This window comes from Camponotus floridanus, unplaced genomic scaffold, assembly GCF_003227725.1.
Source record: "Camponotus floridanus strain SB8 unplaced genomic scaffold, Cflo_v7.5 scaffold52, whole genome shotgun sequence".
Classification (NCBI taxonomy): domain Eukaryota; kingdom Metazoa; phylum Arthropoda; class Insecta; order Hymenoptera; family Formicidae; genus Camponotus; species Camponotus floridanus.
In genome coordinates this window covers 408,044-435,317 of record NW_020229681.1, presented here as the reverse complement: position 1 = coordinate 435,317, position 27,274 = coordinate 408,044, and the positions used below count along the sequence as shown (strand labels likewise).

Here is a 27,274-nt window from a genome sequence, read left to right as displayed (position 1 = left end):
ATGAGACAGTACAATTAAAAATACTTGACTGTATTACCTTTTCCAAGAGGATAATTTCTTGGAACATGCATACAATCAATACAATATTTACATACAATATTCACGATAATCTTGTCATTCAGCTTTTTCCGAAGATTTAAATTACACGGTGACAAACAAGTTACAAAAAACAGACTCATCCTTTTTTTACTCATTTTTATATTTATATTTACAATAGGAATACATTACCTTTATATGCAATCTTCATCATAAAACAGTAGTTGATTCGAATATTAATATAATTATTGTGCTTTGCAATGTTATTATTTATATTCATATTAATAAATGAATAGAATTCATAATAGAAATGTGTCATTTAGAGCAATCAACATAAATAAAATATTAGAATAATCAATTTAGAGGAAATAAAAAACATCTCTGATTCATCAAATCGTTGATTATATAATAATTCTTATTACATATTGTAATTTATGTATTAGAAAAATAAATATTAAAACTAGAAATCTTAAGCATAGCAATCGCGAAAAAATTTTGAAAAACAAGAGCATACATATTACTAAAATAATATAATCGTATAGAAAAATTTGTAAATAAAGTAACGATGATAATAAAGTATGAAAAATTATATATATTAATAAAATTATATAAACATTTAAAAAAATATAAAAATTATATAAAATTATATATATTAGTTGCACAGAGATGAGATCACCAATTAATTATAAAGATTGTAATTTTTAATCTTCAGCCATGATAAGTATATAACAAATTTCTTATAATAAAAATCGATTTGCAATTTGTGCAAAACAATTAAATTACTAAGAAGACGGTAAGCGAAGTAATATTTCTACGACGACAAAAAGATATTTTTCTTTTTTAATAATTCTTTTTATAATAATTCTGACACTTAGCTTTTAACTAAAGAGAATACACTTGATTAAAATAAGATTAATAGTGAGTAATAAGATTAATAGTGAGAAAGATAATATTAGGCATCGAAGATAAATATTAATTATAATTTTTTTATTTTATATATCTTATTGTCAGTCTGCGTATCATCGAGATCTTTTTTATTTTTCTGTCATTGTCAGCGAAGGTTCATTTGCATGAAAAGGAAGGATTTTAAAATGACATCATTACAATACAGTAATAAATGAATAGTTTCTCAAGAATTGCTAGTAAATTCTTTGCTTATGTTTCTCGTTCATTTTTTTATTCTTAATATTCCGCGTTTCATTGTTTATAGACGATTATATACTCGGGAAATATAATTCACACGCAAATATTTTGAAAACGGAACAAGCCACGTCGTTTCCTCTGTACATAAATACTATGCTCCGGTGGAGTTTCGCATGCGAAATCGTGCCGGCCGAGGTTCTCAGGATAAACATAGCGAAGAGGATATATGCATAGAAAATGCGCAGAAAATCGCGGTTGTCGCGCGCAACCTGGAACCAAAGGAGAAACAGGATTTGGCAATCTTCGGGGTTTTCGCGAGAAAGCGTGCGAATATCGCGAACTCGCGCTGTCTCTGTCGCATCCGTTCGTCTCTGTATTTCAGACAATGCGCGAATTAATGTCCGCGAATTAATCTCTCCGTTTTGTAACTCGCGCTTCTGCAAGGTGCGAGCGAATTAGAACATATTTTTGCTTCCTTTTTCCAAGCGCCCAGGCTTCGTTATTGCACAATCGATGCGTTGCAATTAATACCGTTGCACAGATTTACCGAGAGATATCGAAACTTATGTATTATATATGTTTTCCCGATTTATATTACTGATATAATTGTAATTTATTCGAAAAATTTATGTAATCTTCTCCTTGTGTGTAACGCGTTATGTATTAAATTATATAAATTTAATAGAGTTCTATATTTCTCTTTTCATACTCCATTTTACGTTAACACGTTTCCAAGATTTTTCCTGCAATGAAATATATAAAGGAATATTTGGAAATTTTTCTTTTTTTACATCGTATCATGATATCTCCTCTTGGAGTATAAGCATCAAGATGAAAGTTACGACAACGACTGCTACCTCTGACCTTATGTGCGCAGTTGCATCGCGAGATGAAACAATACTTGTGCCGCAGGTACGTTTAACTTGCGGATATACATTTTCCTCCTAATGCCGTCTAGAAAGTATATTTCTCTCGGTCTTTCACATCGCGGCTCGATATCGCCGTGGGATTTCTTCTTATTATGCCAGATATATTATCGTCTATCTTCGAGAATGATTAATTAATCCGTCAGAAATATACTACAATCAACAATTATAATGTAAGTCAATGCACTTGAGATTATATCTTTCCTAAAAATATTTTTTATCATAATTTAGATCTTCTATGCAATATTCACAGTTCTAAGAACGTTAAAAGTCAATGACCATTAAAGTTTAAAAGAATAGCTTAGATCACACATTTTATTAAATTCGCGCGTATATATTTATAATTCTGAGGAATCCTAAATGTCTTTTTTTTTATCAATATTTTTTGACTTTTTAAGATTATTTTTTATTGTTTTTTTCTTAAAATTTCTTTTCTTAAAATTAATTATATTATATAAAATTAATTATATTTCAAAAAGTCAAAGATAAATTATAAAAAGATATGTCATACTGTCAAAACTTACTGTCAAAAAAATTAAAAAATGTATTTAAGAGAGAGATGTTTCTTAATATAAAAAATGTATTTAAGAGAGAGATGTTTCTTAATATAAAAAACCAAAAATCGAGAATTTAAATAGCTGATCTTTGCACGAAGTGATTTTTTTTAGATTGATAAACATGAAACTCATAATTTAATAAAAAAAAATGTTATGCAACAAGTCAATCTCTAGTACAGGGGAGATCGGAAGTTGATCTTTTTTTTAGAAACGAGAGATGGGAAATATTAATGCACATGTGAAGATGTGTTCGAAGACGACCGTCTGACTCGTGACGTTCGATTTCACTGCGACGTGTGTTCCGGTATCATCAGAACACGATTCCGTTTCTTCTATTACGTGAGACCGATAATGCGCTGCGAATATTCTGCGAGTCTCTATGTTTCCATCGTATAATGCATTTAATAAAGCAGTAACGTCACAAGGTATTCATTTCGAATTTGAATCAAAATTGAATCACAGTCGAGATTGACAAACTGACATCAATTTCTATAAGAATATGAATGTCAATAAGTGCAACGTCTTTTTTACAGTTGTTTGTAACGTATGTTACTTTGCATGTTATTTGTATCTTCACAGAATGAGGGAATGAAAGATGGAGATACTTTAAATACCAAATGTGTTTGAAAAATGGAGACTAATAGTAATAGACATATTTTCCTTTCGAAGAAAATTGTTTTTTCAATTTCTCGCAGTTTTGAAATTTTCATTAGTACCTTTTTCGTTTTATCATAATTTATTATTATTATTATTATTATTATATTATTTTACTATAATTTTATTATGTGATTATTGTAGCGGAAAAATAAAGTCGAACTCGATCACTACTGGATTAGAAAATGATTCTTCAAGACCACAATTTAGACCACTTTCTCGTGCCACGAGAAGAAAAATTTAGTCAATTTCAGAAAGAATTTCACAAGCGATTTTAACGAAGAATACATGTGAAATTTCGTCGTTCAGTTTTGTCTCTTAATTTTTGTACGGGACAAAAATCAACAAAATATTGCAGTTGAACGTACAATTCTCCATTAATAGCGGCTTCTTTAAATCAAATATCATGGATTTTTAGCAAACTTTTATTGACATTCTTTCTGAAAATTCTTCAGTTCTCTTATGTCGAGATTAATGCGAATATAGAATGAACGTAACGCGTGTATTGGCAGACATAATGGATTGTTTGAGAAGATATTCTAGATACCACGGGTCTTTTGGAACTAAAGAGAGTATTACAGAGAAGAGTATTGACTCTTTGTAAATGTTCTTTCGCACCTACGCGCATTGCTTATTCGACTAAACATATCTTTTACAACACGCTTTAACTTTATTATTAGGAATCTCTTTCCTACTACATAAAGTCAAAAGTTTTTTTAGTCTTTATCGCATAATAATGGACATTGAAATAACACTGAGAAGAATATTGTGTTTGATAATAAATTAACTTTTAATTTTGATTGTTATTATACAAGAATTTAATCATCATTTCTTTGAGTTATGGTTGTGTATATCGTAACTTTTTGTATTAAATATCTCAATACAAACGAGATAGAAATTTAATTTCAGTTGAAGTAACATTGTTTCGAAATATTAATTCATAAACAGCAAATATTATTATTTATTTATTTATTTTCACATTAAGATTAATCAGGTTAACTTATAAACTTCATAATAATAATCAATTGTTGACAATGCATAATAATTAAAACAATTTTAATATTTCAATTTCAATGACATTGTCAATCTTGTTTTAAATATCTCAATACAAACGAGGTAGAAATTTAATTTCAGTTGAAGTAACATTATTTCGAAATATTAATTCATACAACAGCAAATGCTATTATTTATTTTTACTTCAAGATTAATCAGGCTAATTTATAAATTTCATGAAATAATAAAAATCAATTGTTGACAATGAATAATAATTAAAACAATTTTAATATTTCAATTTCAATGACATGCGTCAATCTTATCACTCTACGAATTACGTGTGTACGAGTAACATATTTTAATGGGGAATATTTGTACTATATAACTATCTCTCAAGTGTAATCATCAGTTTCGCACCCCTAGAATCAATACCTCTCGCAGCTCCGCGACGATACACCGATAGTCTATTAAAAAATTCCTCGTTGAGATCCTCCTTTTTACGTATAATTCCGGTTGGACCTCGGCGTAGTTGAGGAACGTGGATGAACAAATGCGATGATCGGCAGCATCAAGATTCATTCACCGGTTGCCAAAAATTTCGCTCACACACTGACACCCGGGTTCAACACCAAGCGCACGTCGAGCCGCCGATTTTCGACTCTGCGCCTCGTGATAGAGGGTTACGAGGAGAGGGACAAGTAATCGGTCGATCGAAGTTCGATCGGTTCTACCGCGGCTTTCGAGTCTTGACGCGAGACTGAGGGCCGACATCGAGTGGGCTTGTGCGGCCGGTAGCATCGTCGCGCGCGTTTGGCATCTCTCTCTCCTTTCCTCGATAGAACTCCTCGAGGCGATCTCTTTTCGACGAACGCTTTCCCTCCGCCTTGCCTTCTTCCACCTGTTGCATTCTACCAGCCGCCATGCGTTCCTCATCCTTTCAATCGACTCCTTGTCGCGCTCTTCGAGCCGATTTTTCCCCCTGACTTCTCGACACAGGGATTTCCAGCTGATTACCAGCTGATCGCCTTTGCCTTTAATTGGTGCGCTGCTCTTTTTTGTGTTCTTTTATTTATTATCTTGAAATTATATGTTTTTGCGAAAAACATTTTTGCTTCTTTCGAAATAGTTCAGAAATTAAATCAAAAGCTCATACAATATATTAATTAATTAATTATTAATAAGATGATTAAGATTGAAGATCTTTCAATATCAGATCATTTTACTGAATTTACAATAGTAGAAATACAATAGTACTTTATAAAAAATTGAATTAGAGAAGAAAAAGTATACTGAAGAATATCTAGCTTTATATCTCTGACAGCACTCGGCTTTATTCACGGATGGTGTGATGGAACCGATTCTATCTTCAAGAAGCCGACTTCCACGCTGTGCAGACGACGCTTTCGCTCATCTCAGCTGTAGTTATCTCTTCCCATTACTTCGCGAAAGGCAGTTCCTCGGCGCAGGTCGAGGCGGAGATCCGTTTTGCAGATCGCTTTCTCCGCTTCATCCGCACTTGTATCAATCGGTTAACTATCGTAGGTTTCCTCTTCTCGGGCAATTTCCATTCGTAATGTCTGACGTAATTTTGCGTTTCTGATTTACATCGGCGAAACTACTTTGGATCATATTTATACTTTTATCACCGTTTTTTGCCTTCTTTTCTTATTCATTACACAGAATACTCTGTAAAGTTTGTATCACATCTCGAAAGAAATATTCTGAGTTTGTTCTAACATCTGAAATCTGATTTCTTTCTCCATTTCTGTCTTTAAAAAAATTAAGTTATTTTTTTCGTAAATCGCACGCAATTTTTTTATCTGATTGCTCAATTTTCGTTTTCAAGATATCCTGCAATTTTTTAACGATTAGCAATCTTCTAGCAATGATCGTAAATTGGTCAGCGTAAATACATATGATCGTTTGTCCTTATTTCCCCGGTCAAGAATTCCTTATTTACCCTACAATTTTTCATTTTGACGTTTCTTCGCCGAGTAATTCAACGACGCGTGATCATGATGTTTAGTATACGAAATTAGCCAGCGAATTGTAAACGACAAGGGCACAAGTCATCGACTTCCTGAGCCCGTTCGCGTACAGCTTAATCGCTTCCGGTAGTTAATTTGGTAAAACACTTGCCATCCTATTGTTATCGTCGATAATAAGATATTGAAGATTCTCCCGATGTCGCTTGACGTTTAAACTTAACGAGGAGTACGTATAAAGCGCACGCTGTGTACACGTGTATCGATATAAATATAATTTCATTCTTTCCCGATTAATTATATAAATCTTTAGAAATCTCCTCAGAAATCCCCAGAACCTTTTAAAAATTAAAAAAATTATCTTAATTCTTCTTCCTTTATGAGAGAAATTCTTTTAGAATAATTTACATACGTTGCGTATAAAATATTTTAGAAAGTATTTAATGCAAAATTGCTCTTGTATAAGATGGATTATGTTTGATTAGATAATAAAAGTTAATGTAATCTAAACAAGATAAGATTGATGGATAGACAGAGAACCTAATTTCTTCCTGTTGGCGTGAAAAATTCTTGCCGCTCATTTATTTAACGGCGAAACAAGGAAACACGATGGAAGGTTAACGACCGTGGAAATCATTTAAATCTCGTGGTTGTGCACACTGCAAATAATATTCCTCAAACTCGTTATAAAACTCGGATAACAAAGCGGCGACGACGTCGCGAAATCTGTCGGGCGTTGAAATGTCATGTCGGAATAAATGGAGAACAATTTTTTACGTGCGCCAGCGTTTTTTTTTTTTCGATATCACAGTATAAATAACCGAGTAAATTTCACGAAGTTTACTATTAATGATCAACAACGCGAAATAATTATACCGATACTTCTTCTTGAGCATCTTCTCATATAATCCGTCTTTGGTAATTCCTCCTTTCTTTCTGAGTAGATTAACGAACATTGTTTAATCAAGAAATTTCATCATTGAAACTTTGCTGCTTCCAATTTATATATTTGTTGTGTCTTATTATCATAATAAAAATACGATGATGAGATTTGAGGAACACGTCATCTCTGTCTGTTATATCTAGCTTTTTGTTAATCTGTCGGGTTACCGAGGTAAAGGAAACATCATGCGTCATATCGTTGCAAAAAATTGCTCTGATGATTCGATACGTATATCGGAATCTTATGAAAGGAATTTTTTGGCAGGTTTGACGACTTGAAATAGTCATGTTCTTTCGTCTTTTTAAATAATTTTTCTTTCCATGCAATTCTTAGTGATAATATTTTGCACGGAAGTGACTTCTTATATATTAAAAAAAATTATAAAAAAACTAATGCAAGTAGGAATTTATAAAAATAAATAATGTATCATTTTATTTTAGCCCAAGCTTTTTTACTTAATTTTCTCATTTTGATTTTATATTAAAATTTTATATTAAAATTAATTGATTATATTAAAATAAATTGATTTAGCAATGAATTATTATGTTTAATGTAATAATATATCTCCTCCGATTTTTATTACAAGTTGAAACGAAAAAACAAAATTATAAGAGACTAATTTATAAGCATTACGTTGCTGTATGCATTCATCGAATCGACTTGTCATATTTGGTGTACAATGACATACCTATCATGCGCTACGAATTGTTTTGCGTTCTCTCTCTTGCTTCAAGAAACATGTCTTCTGGAGAATTTTCGATAAATCTGTATTGCAATAACGCGACATGAGGCAATTAAACTTCACATTGGTCGCTCACATCATTTCTTTCCCATACAAACGTATATATTAATTGAACAGACAGATAATGAACAATCTATTTCCTCACGCATTGATTTTTTATTCGCGATAAGAGTCATTCATCCGAGTCATTCAAATACGATTGTTTTCGCATCGACAATTTTATTTCAGGTCATGAAGTAGCGACCACGATAGCAATGGTCAAGACGGTCTGCACTTTCCCCAACATTGCGCAACGTGGCTACAGCGCCTGACGTAATGTGAACCTGATTAAATAACAGAGTGTTATGAATTTTTTTTCTTTCATATTGTTGAAATTTGCGTGCGTTATGACCCATATACGAAATTATATTATAATATATCGAATGTTTCGAGAAGAAGAAATCGAGTCAATTATCATAATCAATTAGTATCGCTTCTGGACACGTGACTGTCATTATACCGTGTGTCGTTACTGTAATTATTTTATTATATAAATTAGAGTATATGATTAAAAATCCTCGTGGATTATTAAAATACTAATTGTAAGAGATATAAAATCTTTTATTTTTAATAAATGCTTTTTTTTAGATTTTCCCCAAATCGCATCCTGTTTTCACGAAATAATTTACACATAAATTTTACGTAATTCATACGGCAGTGGAAAACAAATTAATTTTCAATTTTATATCTCTTTTGGTAGGGAAGTATAACTAGTGTAACTTTATATCTTAAGAAATCTTGTGCTGGCGTAAGCGAGGAAATTGCTGCTTTTGAGGAATATTCGCTAGTCATTCTTTTTTTAGGTGAATATAATTATACGCGTGCGCAAGGACGTATCGATTGTCGGATATCGTGTGGATTTCCAAACGATAGACATGTATACCAAATAACACACATTAGCGTATTTCGCAGAGTTTGCAATGAATATTTCCAATATCCTGGCAACATTTCAGCGAGAAATTTGTAAAGTCACGACTTCCGGTTGCTTAAATTGAAATATGCACGTGCTGGACCATAGTTTGCAACCGCAAATTTGCAATCGTGTCTCGTAGGAGGATAGGTGCGCCTTCGTAAAATTCACAGCTCGTTCGAATTTTCCAGTCCGAAATAGAGCGACTGGCTATGTGCAAATTACTAATCCTGTGGCATAAGTCTCTAAGAAAATTCTTAACGTCGTCAGCATCGCTAATTAATTAATGAGTTTCTCTGACGATGCGATATCGATCATATTTTTAATCGTTTTTATTCTCTACACAAAATTAAAACATAGCCTGCAAAATTTACATTCGTACGAAACAAAAAAACGTCTTGTTTTTCTGAATTATTTAAAAACTTGTTCTCCGATATAGTAAAGAGGGAAGAAGAGGATATGGAATTCGAAGAAATTATCATAATTATCTCCTTATAATTATTAATAGAAATAAAAAGACAAATTATACAGATATTGGTTACGCCTTGTATGAAACCGAAAGTGGATTGGAACAAGAATCCGAAGATGGATGACTTGTTTGAGAGTGGCAAAATTTTCGTTCAACCTCAAGCCGAACCGTGTCGAATAGTGAAAGCGTTTTATACGACAGTCTCACGTAAATATGTACGTTGTTTCGATATTTTTCGACCCTGAGGCAAAATGCGCGGTAACATTAATTTCTATACATTCGCAAGTTTCCCGATGGTATCCATTCATAATAAGATTTATGCTCTTGTTATCATTCTCGTATAATCATTGTATAATGATCGATTAATTTCTATTAATTTCGCCGGAACAAATAGAACTTGTCTGTTTTAAGAAAAAGTATAAAAGTTTCATTTCCGGAGATTCTAGTAAGAACAGAATGCTGAGAATCGAGAAATCTTTTTACATACGTCGCGTTTCACTTGAAAGTTATGCAAAATGTGTGAATTCTTTACGAAGGTCAGGAATTCACACATTCTTCATTCACTTTATCCTGTGAATAAGAAAGAAAACGTCATATAAATATATATGCTTTTCGTATATTTTTCGCACAGGGAATAAACGGTATTCAAATATTGAATAGTATTAATATAAAGGTTTCATTTGCAATATAAAAGTAACTTAATGACGTAATGTGGCTCTCGTTGCCATAAAAAATGAAAAAACACTTTACTTTGGGCGTTTTTTGTTTCTCAATTAAAATTTATGGACGCTCGATGACAAAAGCGAATGTTTGCACGTCACTGATGATTAATAGCAAATATCTTTTCCTCTCTTAATAAGCGCGTTATGTAATAAATAATAAATAGCATATAAATAAATTATTAATAATATCAATAATTTTGAAAATGTAATTTGCATTTTCTGATGATTATTTGGGATTATACAATATCCCCAAATAATTATAATTCAATTTTTAGTGAAACATTGCGATTAATGTATAATTTAAGCAAATAAAAGTGTAAATTAATTATATATATAATAAATTTTGTGTTAATGTATAATTTATATACATATATATACATTTATATATACATATTTATATATACATATATATATATATATATATATATATGCATATAAATTATACATTAACACACAAAAATTTGTTAATTTTATCTGAATTCATGTCATCAAGGTCTAAGAATCTTCAAATATCTCTCTATACCATCGTAGATTCATTCGCGCAAAAGCGAAAGTCTTCGCTTCGATGCGCATGCACTCGATGGCTATCGGGCCAAGTGACAGCACGCGATCCTCATTACGATCATCGATGAAGACTGAGAACAATCTTCTCGGGACTGATTCGATGAATACATGTTACATCGAACAGCCTTGACCAGTGCAAGAAGTTTCGAATTCTTTTAAATGATCAAACTTTTTCCTATTTTGGATACAGTTAATTTTCTTATCGATTTATTGTAGCATACGTTTCATTTGTATATTTATTATTTATTTATACAATTTACGATTAAAATTCTTCCGATGAAATAGATTCTCTGTCGCATTTTACGATTGGAACAATCGAAAGTGTCCAGGAAAATATCATGGAATTATCGACTAACCAGGTCGCTAAACGCGGTCGAAGACATCGGCGTGGACGTGAAAGCGGTCAGTCCAGCTGCCGCTGGATTACGTAAATCCCAGGAAGAGCGATCGAACGTCCGACGAGAGTATGCCTATCGTATCAATATTCGGACATACGGGAATTCCGTTCCCCCGCGTGTCCCGCGAGGCTGAAATCTCGTGTCCACGATGTAAGCTCCAACTGCGAGATTTTTCGTGTTTCAGTGACGCAGCATTAATGATACGTGACATAACAGAGCAAGAGAAACTTCTGTGACTACTCACGTAATAACGCGCTTAATATGCTTACGTCCAATTAAACAAAATTATATTATTTACAAGGCTATAAGTTTTTTTTTTTAAAAAAAGAAGAGGCTAACTTTTAAAATTTTTCTCGGATCACGTGTAAATTTTTTGCTGTTGCATATTTTGTGAGAACTTCAAGAAACATACTCTAAAGTGTGTCAGTTGATATAACTGCAAAAATGCGAAATGTTTAGATTGTAATTATCGTCGTTCCGTGTGAAAAGTGTAATTATTATATTTTCGTACGATTAAGAATGAAGAAATTCTTTAACTTAATGGACATAAAATTCATGGAAAAAAGATAGCATTCTTTTATCGATTTATGATCACGTCATTGTGTTCGCCAATTTTTTTTAATAATTTTTAAAGAACGTGATAAAACGAGAAACTTGGGATAAGACCGTTAATTTATCAAATTATTTCGGCGAGGAAACGCTGTACGTGCTGATGCTCGTATAAATAAAGACGCGAAAAATTAATATGTGTTATCAGATTCATACGCGATATGTAACCTTCGAACTGGCATACCTCGTGCCACGTCATTACGTCGACAGGTCACACATTATTGCTGATCGGCAATTAGTTGGGTAAATAAACGCCCGTCTTTCGAAGACAATAACGCATTAGTCTCAGTTAATTGGAAAATACACAGATTTTTTCTTCTCTTTGCGTCACTAAAACTCAATCCCTTAACTACAGGTCTAACGAATAAATATTTGCTCCGCAATATATTCTACAATCTCTCTCCACAATATATTTCCCTTAGCGTATCTTTCAAGTATGATGAATTAAGTCTGTTGCAAGTCATTTTTTCATAATTGTATCCGAAAAGTGAGCTGAATAAATTGTGCACAAAGAAAAAAAGCGACAAAAATGCCAATTGAATCATCAAACAATATTATCAAGTTAATTTATACAAACTTATAAATGTTTAAGTTAAATTATTATAAAGACATTTAAATCACGCGATGTTTTTGTTAATCAAATAAAATCTTAATTGACCAAAGAATCTAAAAATAATAAATAAAAGAAATATCGATAAATTACGATACATCTTGCATAATGCAGCTGCAGTTATAAAGCTATACGTGATGCGAAATATAATTGTATTGTTCTATTTATATCTGTTTTAAATAATAACTCCATTAGAATGTACGTTAGTTTTAAATTTATGTTTATAAATTTACGAATATTATTTGCATCGCATACACGTGCTATAAATACGTGCCAGCTTCGAATAATTAATAAAATGAAAACAAATTATGGGTTACCTAAGATTTCGTTATCTGTTACATTTTCAAAATATTTAATATCTTTATAACTAATTCTTAAATAAAGTATTCTGCATATTTATGTTTATATAATATTCAATATAAAATTATTTGCTTATTTATTAATAAGAATACATACATACATATATGTGTGTGTGTGTGTGTGTGTGTGTGTAATATACATTAAGTATGATATCCGGAGGAGAAAGAAGGCAGCTTTAAACGATCTTTAATGTTTACACGTGCTCATTTGTGATACACAAAGTCACGTTTAATATTCAACACATACAAGTAGCACAAAAAAGATAGGGAGAGACGAGCGCACACGAATTTTTATCGTGCAATTTAATGGATGAGATCTTAAATTTCCTTGTGTAATCGAAATTAATTTCTATACATATAATAAAATGTGATAGTATAAATACAAGAAGTATAATACACACACACACACACACACACACACACACACACACACACACACACACACACAAACACAAACACAAACACAAACACATACATATATGTACACACATAAATATATAATATATTTCTAATTTCTTTTTTTCAATAAATATTCGTTTTAGAAATTTTAATAAATATTAAGAAAAAAGTAATTTAAAGCTCAAAAATTTGTTATACAATTTTAAATTATTAGATAAAAAAATAGAAAATAATATCAAACAATTATTATCAACTAAGATTAATTAATAGAGATTCTTATAACTTTACAAGATTTTAATATTAATTAAAGAATACTTAAATTATAATAAGAAAAATATAGAAATTTACCAAAAAAAATGTCAATCAAGAATATATTTGTTCAAGGAAATATGTGTTTTTCAATATTGTTTTTTATTGTAGCATATAATCGAAAAAAGATCCGACAAACTTTAAGAAGTATCTTGACATTTTGCGGAGGATCATATTCTATTCAGTCTTAGATTAATATACATGTACATGCATATATATTTTTTTATATATTCAACATGCATGGATCTAATTGCATATAATTAATTGATGGTTAGGTTTATTTTATGTTTATTTTATTTATTTAGTTTAGTTATTTATTTATAAAGATTTAGTTTTATTGACGTCACACAGACGCAATAAGAAGCATTTAAAAATTGTTAGACTGCAATAACATATGCAAATATTATTCGATTATGTTGAACAGATGTCTCAAAAACATATTTGAACTTTTTGCTCTTGAATGACTGCACAAGAATTTTTCCTAAAAAAATGAAATAAAAAATAAAGCAATTATGAAAACTAAGCATGAAGAAATGATCACCTTCGTCTAATAATTATAATTTATTTCTATGTCGTCAATGGAAGCCTACAAGAACAAAAAATGCTTATTTGATTGCTGTTATGAAGAATAAGAAAAAAGTAATAAATAAACATAAACATATATATATATATATATATATATATATATATATATATATATTTGTGAAATATCTTAAAAATAGTTTTTTAACATTTATAATATCGCTTCTCTTTACCGGAGAATTTCAAAAATATCATCTTTTGAGAAAGTCGTTTACGAATTAATTTGCAAGATAATGAATGTGAAATAACAAAAAAACACTTATTCGATCATTTTAAATTGTAATTTACGGAAATATTATTTAAAATTTACTTGAGAATTAAAAAGAGAGAATTTTGCTGCAAAATATTATTAATAATTCTCAATATCTTCTCTTAAAAATTGTAAATTTATTTAACAATCTACAAATATACATTGATATAATCGTTGAAAATTTTAATAGAAAGAGAGGAATTGCAGTTAAATATCATTTATATGACGCATTTTTGCAGTATTGAGAAATAGGTCGATGAGTTAATCGTTTCTTAACATGAAGCATTTAAATAAGAAAAATGTTTATGCTAATTTGAACCTTCGTGCTCGAGGAGAAGGAGGAAAAGAAGTTGTAGTGCCATCTCTTGGAATAAATACTTAACAGAAACACCTTAACTTGAAAGATACACCTATGGATAAACATTCGTAATCTTGATATCGATCGCTGCAGACGATTATCCCACGCTAGTTTTTCTATTATGCAAAGCATGTGTCTTTTCGAACTTGGTAACATATGCTTTCGTTTTCGTATAACTCCTTATTTTTATTGAAATAGATCATATTTTCTAAAAAAAAATAACAAAAAATTTCACATTAATTTAGTTGAAGTTCAACAAAGTTTAGAAAAATATTCAAATTAATTGATATTAAAATATATTCAAATTAATTTCACTTACAAAAGTGTGCAAATTAACATAATTAATATGTAAATAAATAATAATTAATTTAAAATCTAGCATTATTAATATAAAATGTTAATTAATTGGTATATAAATTAACATTATGTGTGCCATTATAAAATAAATGATTGTCGTAGGTTTTCCTCAAGCGAAATAATTGACGCTTAAAAATTCAAGCAAAGATATACGAAGATATAATATTATGTTCCGGATCTGGTTATAAGATAAGAAAATAAACATGCATTTCGAGTTTTAGTTTTATGATTTTTAGTCATGATGATATATATTGCCAAATTATGACTAATTAAATGGATATAAAAATGTTATTTATGAGACGCGTTACTTTTAAAATTTTTTTTTAAATTTCCATACATTACCATCTCATAGAATTAAGTTACAACAATTAATGACTATTTTATTCTTTAAAAGTTAAAAAAAAATTTATGTGCAAAAAGCCCTTGTTCTTCTTGCTTCAAATTATACAAAGATACATTGATCTTATTCTAATCTTATATAGTTCTTCAAATATCTAATTTTTCATGACAAAATACCATACGCAACTACTTATAATTGAATAGAGATTTTTTTATTTAAATTTAAATTATCTTAAATTATTATTTAAATTATTATTTATTATATATAATTACATTTATTATTATTTATTATATACAATTTGCGATTAATAATCTCACGAATATTTAAAAGAAATGGACAACTGATAAAGCAATTTCGAGTTTTCTTTGAGAAATAATCGAAATTAATAATAATATTTAATTAATTGCTTTTTGAAACATGTTTAATATTCAGACTTTGCGTTTTATTTCTTTCATTTATATAAATGTAAATAATAATATTTAATTAATTGCTTTTTGAAACATGTTTAATATGCAGACTTTGCGTTTTATTTCTTTCATTTATATAAATGAATATTAAACATGTTTCAAAAAGCAATTAATTAAATATTATTATTAATTTCGATTATTTCTCAAAGAAAACTCGAAATTGCTTTATCAGTTGTTTATATAAATGAAAGAAATAAAACGCAAAGTCTGAATATTAAACATGTTTCAAAAAGCAATTAATTAAATATTATTATTAATTTCAATTATTTCTCAAAGAAAACTCGAAATTGCTTTATCAGTTGTCCATTTCTTTTAAATATTCGTGAAATTATTAATCGCAAATTGTATATAATAAATAATAATAAATGTAATTATATATAATAAATAATAATTTAAATAATAATAATTTATATAAATGAAAGAAATAAATCTCTACATATATTTCTACATTTATATAAATGTCTTCTCAACATATATTTTCGTTGTATTTAAAAATTTATTTACATATTTATCTCTTGACATTTTTTTTACGTATATATTCTTTTCTTCTCTTTCGATTTATTTATGCATACTCTCTTTAAATAAAAATAATTTATCTTCTTTTCATAATTTTTCAAGTAATATTTTATCATGATATTTTGAAAAATATTTTTGTTGAACTTTTCAAGAACACACGTTTTTTCGGGGGAAAAAACTGCTACTGCTAAATCGTGTCACAGAAACGTCCTAATATAACGACGAGGATGCATTACGTACGATCGTGCGTGCATTCGCTTGCGTTTGTCCTTTCACTGTATAATGCTGTAGTCAGGCAAAGTCTGGTCTCTTGCCGGCCATTGCCGGCCACTTTCACGCACGATTGCTAACTCGGTCCCGTCGGAGTAAGTCTGTCGAGTAATGTGCCGTGTGTAAGTTCCTCTCTATATGAAAATTGAGTTCGTAGAAATAACACTCCGGATACACGTTATTACGGAATGGCCTAAAACTCGAGGCGTCTACGTCTCCTCAAATAATTTCGTGGAATCCATCAAAAATCGAAAAATAATTTTTTCCCCTCAAAAAAGAATATTGTGAATTACAGGCGTTCGAAAGCTGAGGAATTCTCGCGAATTAAGATTACGGAAAATGAAATTAAAATTTACATTCATCGCATGCACGAGACAAGATACGAGCGTATGGAAATTCAGCAACAAACATTCACAGTCGGTCTTTTCCACAACTGTTTATCATAAAACGATCATCAATATTCAAGGAGAATTTACGAATTCTTTGTAAGTCCAAGTTCTCATAATATATTACAAAATCCCCGTGAGCCGTGTATTAGAGAGAAATAGACTTTGCTCCTGCTTACTTTGCTCCTCACCTTGCGACGCTAAGTGCATTTGCAAAATGCGCATATAATGCACCGAAAGATCGCGCAATCGAAAATTCCTGGCAATTGTGCGTAAGCAGCGCTAGGAGCTCTCTTAAAAATTCGCCAAAGAAAACTCCAGTGGACTGTAAGATACTGTGCGCATCCCAATATATTATACATGAATTTCGACGTATAATTTATATATAAATAATTAATATTGACCGCTCTCGAAGAAACGAAAACCGATAACGTCGATGTTCACGTATGTACATACGCTGAGTAAATTTGCAAGTTTCTCCGGTAATCTCTATGCATGCAAGAAGAAATCTGCCAGTCAGCCGGCGAAAATTCATTTTTAAAAATACCGTGTATTTTTGATTTTCACAGAGTTTCATACGCGCGGACGTATTTACATGAAACTTTCTACGTTTGAAGAGTGAAATAATTGCGAGCCGAGAGGTCTGGAAAATTTCTTTCAATTTTAATGAATAATCGAGACTCACCCGGGAAGTCCATCGCTCCAGCTGAACATTCGTTTTATCTTCGCCCGTTGCTCCTCATCCTGGAACCCCTTGTTATCCATCTCGAAACTTGTTTCCCACCTCGTGCAGATCTATGCTTCACCTCACGGGGCCTTGAAACGGTCTGAGGTTTCTCGCGGAGACTCACGCGCGGAAGAGTGCGATTGTTGATTCAACAATGAGGGTTCATCTTTTGTTTCCACTTAAAAACACGTCATCCGGCACGATCGACGCGCTGAAAGTTAAATAAATTATTGGAGGCTTCCTGTTGCGACGGTGCGCGATAACACGATACTACTGAATAATCGAGTGAAATTCTGCTTTCGTCCCGCGCATTCGGAATACTTTTTCTGGCCGTAATCGAAATGAATCTCTTTTCTCGTCATCAGTGAAAATTTTGCGCAAACGATGTTTCTTGTGCCTATTTTCTTTTTTTAACGTTTGATTGCAAATATTCTTGCATATAAATGCGGGCGATAGCAGCTGATATGTAATGCGAGCTGCGGTGAAAATGTTGATTTTTCTCTGTCGCGGCAAAATATTCACAAAATTGCTCTAACAAGTGCACGCTCATTCATGACAATATCAGAAAGTGAAACTTTAAACGCGACTTTATCGTGTTCGCGCAAAATTGTGCACGCTCGAGGTCATTAGGAAGAAAGCGTGGTATATAACGATCTGTCGGCCAGTGGAATAGAAAATGCGGCTATGCCGTTTTACTGAGAATAACGATCATTTTATTTGGCTGTTAGGATATATCTTGGCCACAGGACAGATATATACGATGTAGCGAGAGTACGAGCGCCTGCCAATTGAAAGTAAGAGATCGCGAACGCAAGCCACGCGTGATCCAGTTCGTTTATGGATGTTACTTAATCGCGTTACCGAGTAGAGAGAACATTTTAAGATCGCTAGCATAAAACAACACTGCAGCAACAACATTATAGCATTTTATTATCGCGTTAAAAGGATGCAAAAGATATACAAAAGAATATAAACAATTACATAAAAAATACATATATAATTATTTAATAATTTTTTTACTTTGAAATTTATTATTATTTTGAAATAAATTATTATTTTGGTTAAAAAAATAATAGAGATAAATATCTGTAAATAAGAACATCATGAGAAAATTATAGTTAAAATCATTACTTAAAATAATCAAATTTTTGACTATTTTAGATAATCGAAATGATCAAGTGACGAATCTTGCCATTGTAACGTTTATGCTAGCGCGTAATCGAGATATCGTGGACACGATTCCATAGTAAGGAGATTCATTGGCGATTCTATTGCGAAAAAATATCCTTACGTGGTCCATTGTAGTAACGTGCCATAATAATTCTTACGGCATGAATGGCGCGCAACTATAACATCATCCCACAAGCGACTCGTATTTCTGTAATGATTCATTCATTACCGCATGTATCTCATTAAAAGCAGAGTTACTGGCTTAGGTATTCGATCATCTTTATTCCGTGAATTCGGACGAGATGAGACGAAAAAAAGATCGTCGCAATATTTCAAGGAAAATTAAAACAATACGACAACATTGTTTTCTTGGCAACATCGGTTGCCCCCCCCCCCCTCATGATTAATTATTTCGTGAATTGCTTATCTGTAAAAAGAGAGGAAGAAAAATTCGTGTTCTGGTGATATTTACTCACAGTACGACCGGATCTATCATGTCGTAAGAATATGTAGGACTTTACTCCGCGTTTACCTTGACAAAGTCTGGCCTCTCTCTCTTTCTCTCTTTTTCTTTCTCTCGTAAAAGCAGCGGACTTGCGTGTTTGCGACGACAAATTTACGAATAAAGTCTTGTTTTTACCTGAAAATTTTTACTTGAAAAATATCTCGTACATTTTCGTGAAACTATCGTGAAATACCTATCGCATTCTCAAATATGTGAACGATGTGTGATTTCGGTTTTTCTTCGAGAAACGAAGTCGCAAGTCGTTAAGTTGCCATTATAGAATGCAAGAATTATTAACAAACAATGGGAGTAGGATTGCCATCTTTAGATGAACCTTGATCCAAAGACTTTCTTCGAGACTTTCTCGAAATACATTTACCGAGAATATCCGCCAAGAATAGTCTTGATTTTTAATTTGTACTTTCATATTATGTGTGTACCTCTTTGTTTTCGTTGTGCAATCTATGACCTTATTTCATAAATTATTCTAAATTTTAAATTTTACGCGAAACAATAATTTGACTTTACGTGAGAAATCATTGTTTATTTCGATTTTAACAATTTGCATGTCAAAAACAGAAAAAAAGAGAAAGAGAGAGCGAGAGAAATTTTCTCATATATTAATTGATGTGAAAAATGATACGTAGCAATATATTTGAAACATAATATAAGTCTAATATTGATGACAGTTTAAAGAATAAAAAGAAAGAAAAAACAAAACTAATAATTCCACTTCTCTCCAAAAGAAAGAAAGTGACAATAACCAGCTTATCGAATGTGAGTGTGCAAAAAATGCATATACATGTATATATATACACACACAAGCGCGAATGACAGATAAAAAACTTAGAAAAAATTAGATATATTTTTCCTCTTTTTTTTACCCAGTCTTTATATAAAAATATTGCTAACATTAGCATACAGAATTATTCGTCTATTTATATTTATTTATATTCTTATTACATTTATAGTTTATTTATATTATATTTTATATTATATTTTGTAGAATATATTTTCGAATTGCTACAATATGATTTGGAAGAATTGATCATGTCTGATATGAAAATACCACGCGACTTTTTGATTATAATTAATATGCAATATATGCTCGGAGACATGTTAAATGTCTGCGTGTGACTGAGAAACGCGATCTCGGAAAATGAAATCCCATTACCGCAAAACCGCACGGCACAATGGATATTTCTAAGCAAATGGAAGCTAGAATCGTACGAAAATGTGACAACCACTATTCGCGTGTTCGCGTATTCTTTTTCTTCATTTAATAAAATAAAGGCTTTCGTGTAAATTATTATGATGATCTCTTTGAATCCCTTGGCTACTGTGGCATACATTCAAGTCGCATAAATAATTCATGATTATGGCGTTAGACGCGTCCAAACGACGGTGTTTTACTCGACTTCTTTAAAACGTTTAATTTAAAAATGTTAATTTTTCAGATACGCGGTAATTTTTTTTCTCATTGCACACAGTAATACTTATGTGTATGAGATGGACCGCAAGCTTCCACCCGGCTTCGTGCATTGTGCAAGTGGGAAGTGCAGCATGTGCAATCGTAGAAGAATGATCGCACGTGCTGCTACAATGAATGAATTATTCGCGTCACGCGACTTGGCGCGACGTCGTGAATAATTAGACTACAATCTCACGATTAACAAACGAATCACGTGAAAATCATCGTATAACACGGACATAACCAAATATCTCGTAACGCGCAATAAAAATTATTGAATCATTACAAAATTAATCAGTCACACGTAGTCCGATAAATTATTTCTTCTCGATACTTTCCAATAAAATTATTGCATGTATGTTATATGTGTAAAATCTGTTTTCTAATATCAATTACCTAATATTATATAAAGAGCCTATTCTTTGGTATGTACTAATAGGCAATCAATTTATTATGTAATTTGTTATGTAACCATTAATGTTCATAGCGTATATGAATTATAGTAACGTTAAATAAGAAATGCTACAAAAGTGGACGCATAAAAATAGATCTTTTATGGGTTACTAGATAATTAACGTACATATACCCATCATGTGAAGAAACAAATTCTGTACAATCTCAAAAAATATATCCTAAATTCTAAATATATACTTTAATAATTGTAATAATTTGATATTTGCAATTCTTAAACATGAACTGTATATTAGATAGTGCAACCTAATAACTATACATGACTGGATATATTAGCAAGTTAACTTATTAGCAAGATATCGTCAATCTTACTTTACGTTACACAATAGTTAGACGTATGTACACATACTGTTATTTTCGACGTTGCAACAAGTGCAAATAGAATTATTTAATCATTATGAAATTAATTTATTTAATTACATTACTTAACTGAATATTTTGCACAAGTTTTAACAATAATGAATTTTTTTATTGTATTCTTCATATGTTTATTCCGAAAATAATCGTCTAGAAGGTTACTCTCACATCAAAATATTCAATTTTTTATATCTAAAGAAATTTATTTTTGCCACTTCTATCATACTATTTAATTTACTCGATATTCATCATTTGTCGTAATTAAAATCATTTAATTTAGATTCGTAGAATTCTTTTTAAAAGGTATCAGTTCTTTTTTTATTTTTCAAGACATCTTCTCTCGATTAATCGATCCTCCAGTTGGCAATGAAAGTAGGAAAGTGCGGTGTAATGCATTCGAATTGAGATCAAAACTCTCTTATTGCAGATAGTGTTCTTAGAGATTCAAAGAGAGAATAATTTCCAACATATGTTGTCTCTTAGAAAATACCTTGAATATGATATACGCGAGAAAATCTATTTTATGCGTGTATCACAACCGCGACCAACGAGGTCTATTAAAGAATGTTATATTTTCAGAAAAATCCTAGAGATTTACATATTATTTTACATTGTACTCTGAGATGCCCAACTTCATCTTTAACCTCTTCTTTAAGTTAAGATTAACATGAACAAAATTGAAATTATAATATCGAATATGAACGATTAGATGCAGCATCACGTACTTTCTCTCAAGTATCATTTCACATTTATTCTCATTCCTCGCATAACTCTCAGTTTTCAAATGTTAGATATTTTGCCCCACTTTGACTGCATTCTTCAGTCTAGTTTCGCGTGCGCGCGTTATTATGCATGTGTGTGTGTGTGTGTGTGTGTGTGTGTGTGTGTGTGTGTGTGTGTGTATGTGTGTATTTTATTAATTATTTTCATTACCTTCACCGTCTATCTTAATCAAGAGAGCAAGACAATTAAATCCGATGATAAACTTAGAAAACGGATGATAAACTAAGAAAACGGAGACTAGTTTTCACATCGAAGCGCGCATTTTTTCCACGCGACGATGAATCTGTCTACTCACATCGAGAACGCGATCGCACGTCAGATTGACGGGCAGCGATTTTACTTTACGAGAAATTCTGTCTCTCACACGATCTCTTATCACTATTTTCATATACTCGCACCTTTCCTAGGAATATATTCGCGGGAACGTCGAGATTACTCCGAAAGCTTTTGGCGATCCTTCGTCCTCTCGTCCCGTTAGCTCGCGCGCGGAATCTCTTCGGTCGTGTTCGCGCGTGCACCACGATGACAATGAGAGAGGAACGGATCCAGAGCCTTGGTGCGATCGCGACGAATATACGCGTACGACCGATTCGTCTGAATGTGCTTCTCGTACTGAGCTGACGAAGTCCGGTCGAGCAACATACATGCACGTTCCACACCACTCGAGAGACCACTCACACACGCACGCGAGAAAGGTGTATCCACATCGTCTTTCCCGCTGCATTCACCTGGCGCGATAAACAGAGCCAGCTCTCGGCCAGTTCGTACACATTAATGCACACACATAGGAACACATATGGGAGATTATGAAGAAATGGGAATGTATTTGGATTCCGTAGGACAATGACTGAAGAAAATTATCGATGGATAACCTTGTCGAAGAAAGACCAAGAGATCGAGAGAACAAGGAAAATTCCTGCGTCGCTCTTGATGTTCACTTTCGATTTTATATTATGATACTTCTGCGACACGGAATGATAAAAATTATATATTCTCGAACGTATCGAAGGATTCGAATTCTTCAAGTTCTCTTACCTCACGCATGTACTTTCTCTTTCGGTAAATGGGAGGAGATCCTCTGCCGGTTGTAGAATTTTAAATCAGTAAGAAAATTTTATGAAGAGTTAATGACCTCTCGAAAATATAATTGTTTTATCAATAATGTTGCTAAATCAGCTTAGTGTTGTGAAACGCTAAGCTTTTGTGCGAATGTGTTTCTATTTATAATAATATTTATATATATTTAATTTATCGTATATCATTTATAGTGTACCAGCGCTTATCTGTAATATATAAATCATCTTTTATTAAAGTGATTACAACTTCGTTATGATACATCGTCTAGACGTAATAGACATTGAGTATATCGCCAAGGATGCTTAACCTAGATAAATATATCTTGATCTCCAATTAGATGATTATATAAGTATTTCTTTTGATCACATATTATTCTTATTTATCAATCGACGAGTATTATAATTATTTTATATGCTGCACGTATTTCATACACATTTATTTATGATTTATTCATGACTTCTAAGTAAATTATACTTCTACGCGTATTTACACATATTTTTATTCTGCTAATATGATATGGCGCAATAGCTGTAAGCGACGATCTTTGATCGCGTCACTCTGTTAGGGTCACATGTTTTCTATTCGTGACAAGATGATGTACTTTTATATATTTATGTACGATACATTTGAAAGACAGTCTGTTTTTTTTATATAATTATTTAATAAGAAAAAAATGTTAAATTATTCTTGTTATTCTTTTGCGTATGTTGATGGAATACAAGAGAAGTGCGTCACGTTCTTTTTTTTGTAAATGTTGATTACTATAAAAGATTTTGTAAATTTAAAATTCGCAAGAGAGAGAAAAAGAATTTTACTCGGACGAAAGATTTAAAAATTATTTTTAAATCGCCGTAGTCGAGATCCACGATTCTAGAGCAGGAGATCTGTTAGAAATTACAAGTCACAAATAATAATTCCCACATCACGGGAAAGTTAACGTGACATTAACGCGAACGGGAAGATTAAAAGAAAAACATAAAAATGAAAAATTCATGCTTATACGTAGAATTGTATGTTTCGATCTAAGTAATCCGGTCGAATCGCACAAAAACTCACCGTCCAAGGCGACATAAGTGCATACATATGAATAACCAGTTTTTTTATATATATGCAATGGCTGAAGTTTCGTATATATCCGTGAGCATGTGTGAAACCTGCTCCTCGATCATATGCAGGTACGTACACGTGAATACGCACTGTCACATTAGTCGCTTTCGTTTCGAATCAACAGCATATCCATGTAGATATATATACATGTATACGTACATACGTACACATATACACGTTTAATCCTGAGCATGTATGCCACGAACGAAAGTGTACCGCCTACGGTCTCGTCATCTTCCGCGTGTACGGCCATTTTACACTTTAGACTGGATGATTGTATGTACAGAATGACAAAAGACATATAAATGATGCATTCATTCGTTGTGCATTTATTAAGCAATGCCTACAGGTAATGATAACATGCGCGCGTGCACGCACGCACGCACGCACACACACACACACACACACACACACACACACACACACACACACACACACACACACACACACACACACACACACACACACACACACACACATACTTCATGACTGAGATAGATCGCCACACATCCCTATCTATGTGTATACTGCTTCATTATCATCTAGTTAAACACGTTAGGTTAAATCAACAGATCTTTTCATTGTTCATTATATATGATCGATTTTACATTTATTATATCGATATACAATAATAAGAAGAGGAACCAAGAATATGCTTCCTTTTATTATTTCTTTAAATAAAAAAATCATAGAAAAATATTTCATGCTACGAATACTAATTTGTTTAGACTTTATTCAGTAAATTCCTGCACATTAGCTTTATCATTAATCATTTAAAATTTAGATGTTTTGGAATTATACTGACCGTGATTCTGAAAAGGATAACAAGAATTTACATGATAAGGATTTATTTATACACACGCGCAATTCTTCGATTAATATCTTCAGTTTGATAAAACTTTATTTATTATATTTTAACATTTTATATGTTATGTAATGATTATATAGAGATTCAATTGCAAATTTGATACAATTTTCGTTTGTTACATTCGTAATGAATTGTCGCGCATATTTCAAAAAGAGCTAGTAAGTTACATTTATGATTATTTAATTCTTTGCATATTTATTTAGAGCAGAACATGACAAAGATATATCATAGAATTAACATATAGATATATCATTAAATTATTGGTCCTATTTCTTTTAATAGTTATTCTTTATCGTAAACAAATTGCGTCAGTTAATACACATGACTCCCAGATTTATTATATAAAACAAATTGCATATGAGCAATTATAGTCATAATATAATAGAAATACAATTGTGAAATTTTACTTTCAAATCTTATGATATCTATTTTGTACTAATACTTAATTGGTTAAAATTCAATTTGCGTATATGGTATGATAGATTTACGACACATTTACGAAGTAATAAAATAATATAATAACATCACTTATAAAAAATTGTAAAATTGTAAAATTTGTCAATTATACATATAATCATATAATTAGATGTGATATAATTGCTATCGTTTACGTAATTGTATATATTCAAACACGTTTAAATTGAAAGTGCAAAAAAAACTTACATACAAGATGTCGTATTAATAGTATAATCAAAACTAATGATATAATAGAAAATGTAATAATATTATATGCAAAAATAAGTTAGGAAAGTAGAATAAAATTTTCTCAAAATATGATTATTAAAATTGAAAAGTTAATAGCATAACAAAAGTTACATACAAAAGTTAATAACATACAAAAGTTAATCATATATTTTTAAGAATTTAAATGGTTTTTAAAAATTTTCTATTACACGTAAATTTATATTGATAATCATAAAATATGTATAAGTTAATATATACGAATACACAACACAATTTCTCTCGAAAAAGTGGAATTTATATGAAAATTTTACATACAATATTATAATTTTATATATAATATTTCTTCAACGTGTAATTTAATTTTAATTTATATTATATTATTAAATTAATTTGTGTTATATTAATAATCGCTGCCGAAATAAATTTAATATTATATAACAGATTATATAAAATTTATAAATATTAATTTTTATATAATTAATTTATAATTATAATTTGAATTATAATTAATTATAATTAATTATATAATTAATAAATATATAAAACTATTATATATTTATTAATTATGTAATTAATTATAATTAATTATATATTAATTATATAATAGTTTTATATATTTATTAATTTTCTACATTTTTATAATTTTATAATATTATTCTACTATTTTAACTTTATAAAAAAAATTATTTCAGATTCTTTTACGACTTATTTTTCCACTTATTTTTTCATATAGAATCATTATCCTAAATGTATCACTTATAGACATCTCGATTATACTATTATAGATATCCTATATTAAGCATTTTAAATCATCAGCAAACGACTGTTTTTTTTTTTCAAATCATTATGCCTCTATATAATATTAATGCTTACATAATGGTAAGCATTAATATTACCTATCAACGAAATCTCCGATAGGTTACGAAGAAACAAGTAAAATCATCGAATTCAATTTGTTACATCGTAAAAGATTCTGTTTAAATACATTTTATTATTTTAAAAAGATATTAAAATATTATTTTGTTACAATATGTAACAATATATCTTATCTAATTTCTTATGTATAAATTTCAAGAAAAAATCGATTATTATCAGCAAAATCTGATTTCCAATTTGATAAACGCAATTGTTTATGTATTATAATCATTAAGTTATTTTAGA

The 27,274-nt window shown here is 30.7% G+C and overlaps 1 protein-coding gene across 3 annotated transcripts in view; it reads right to left on the bottom strand.

The window, feature by feature from the left end:
* LOC105259507 (ABC transporter G family member 23) overlaps positions 1-22,998 on the bottom strand; it is a 48,231-nt gene extending 25,233 nt beyond the window's left edge. The window contains exons 1-2 of one of the 3 annotated variants that reach the window (XM_025412522.1): positions 22,776-22,998; positions 17,579-17,831 (exon numbers count right to left, since the gene is read on the bottom strand). In XM_025412522.1, the coding sequence (XP_025268307.1) occupies positions 17,579-17,658 (80 nt within the window). In that variant the 5' untranslated portion in view covers positions 17,659-17,831; positions 22,776-22,998. Of the gene's footprint in view, positions 1-4,741; positions 5,073-17,578; positions 17,832-22,775 lie in introns of those variants that run through there. The other 2 variants (XM_025412520.1, XM_025412523.1) reach the window with 2 other exon arrangements.
* Between the last annotated feature and the right edge of the window lie 4,276 nt (positions 22,999-27,274).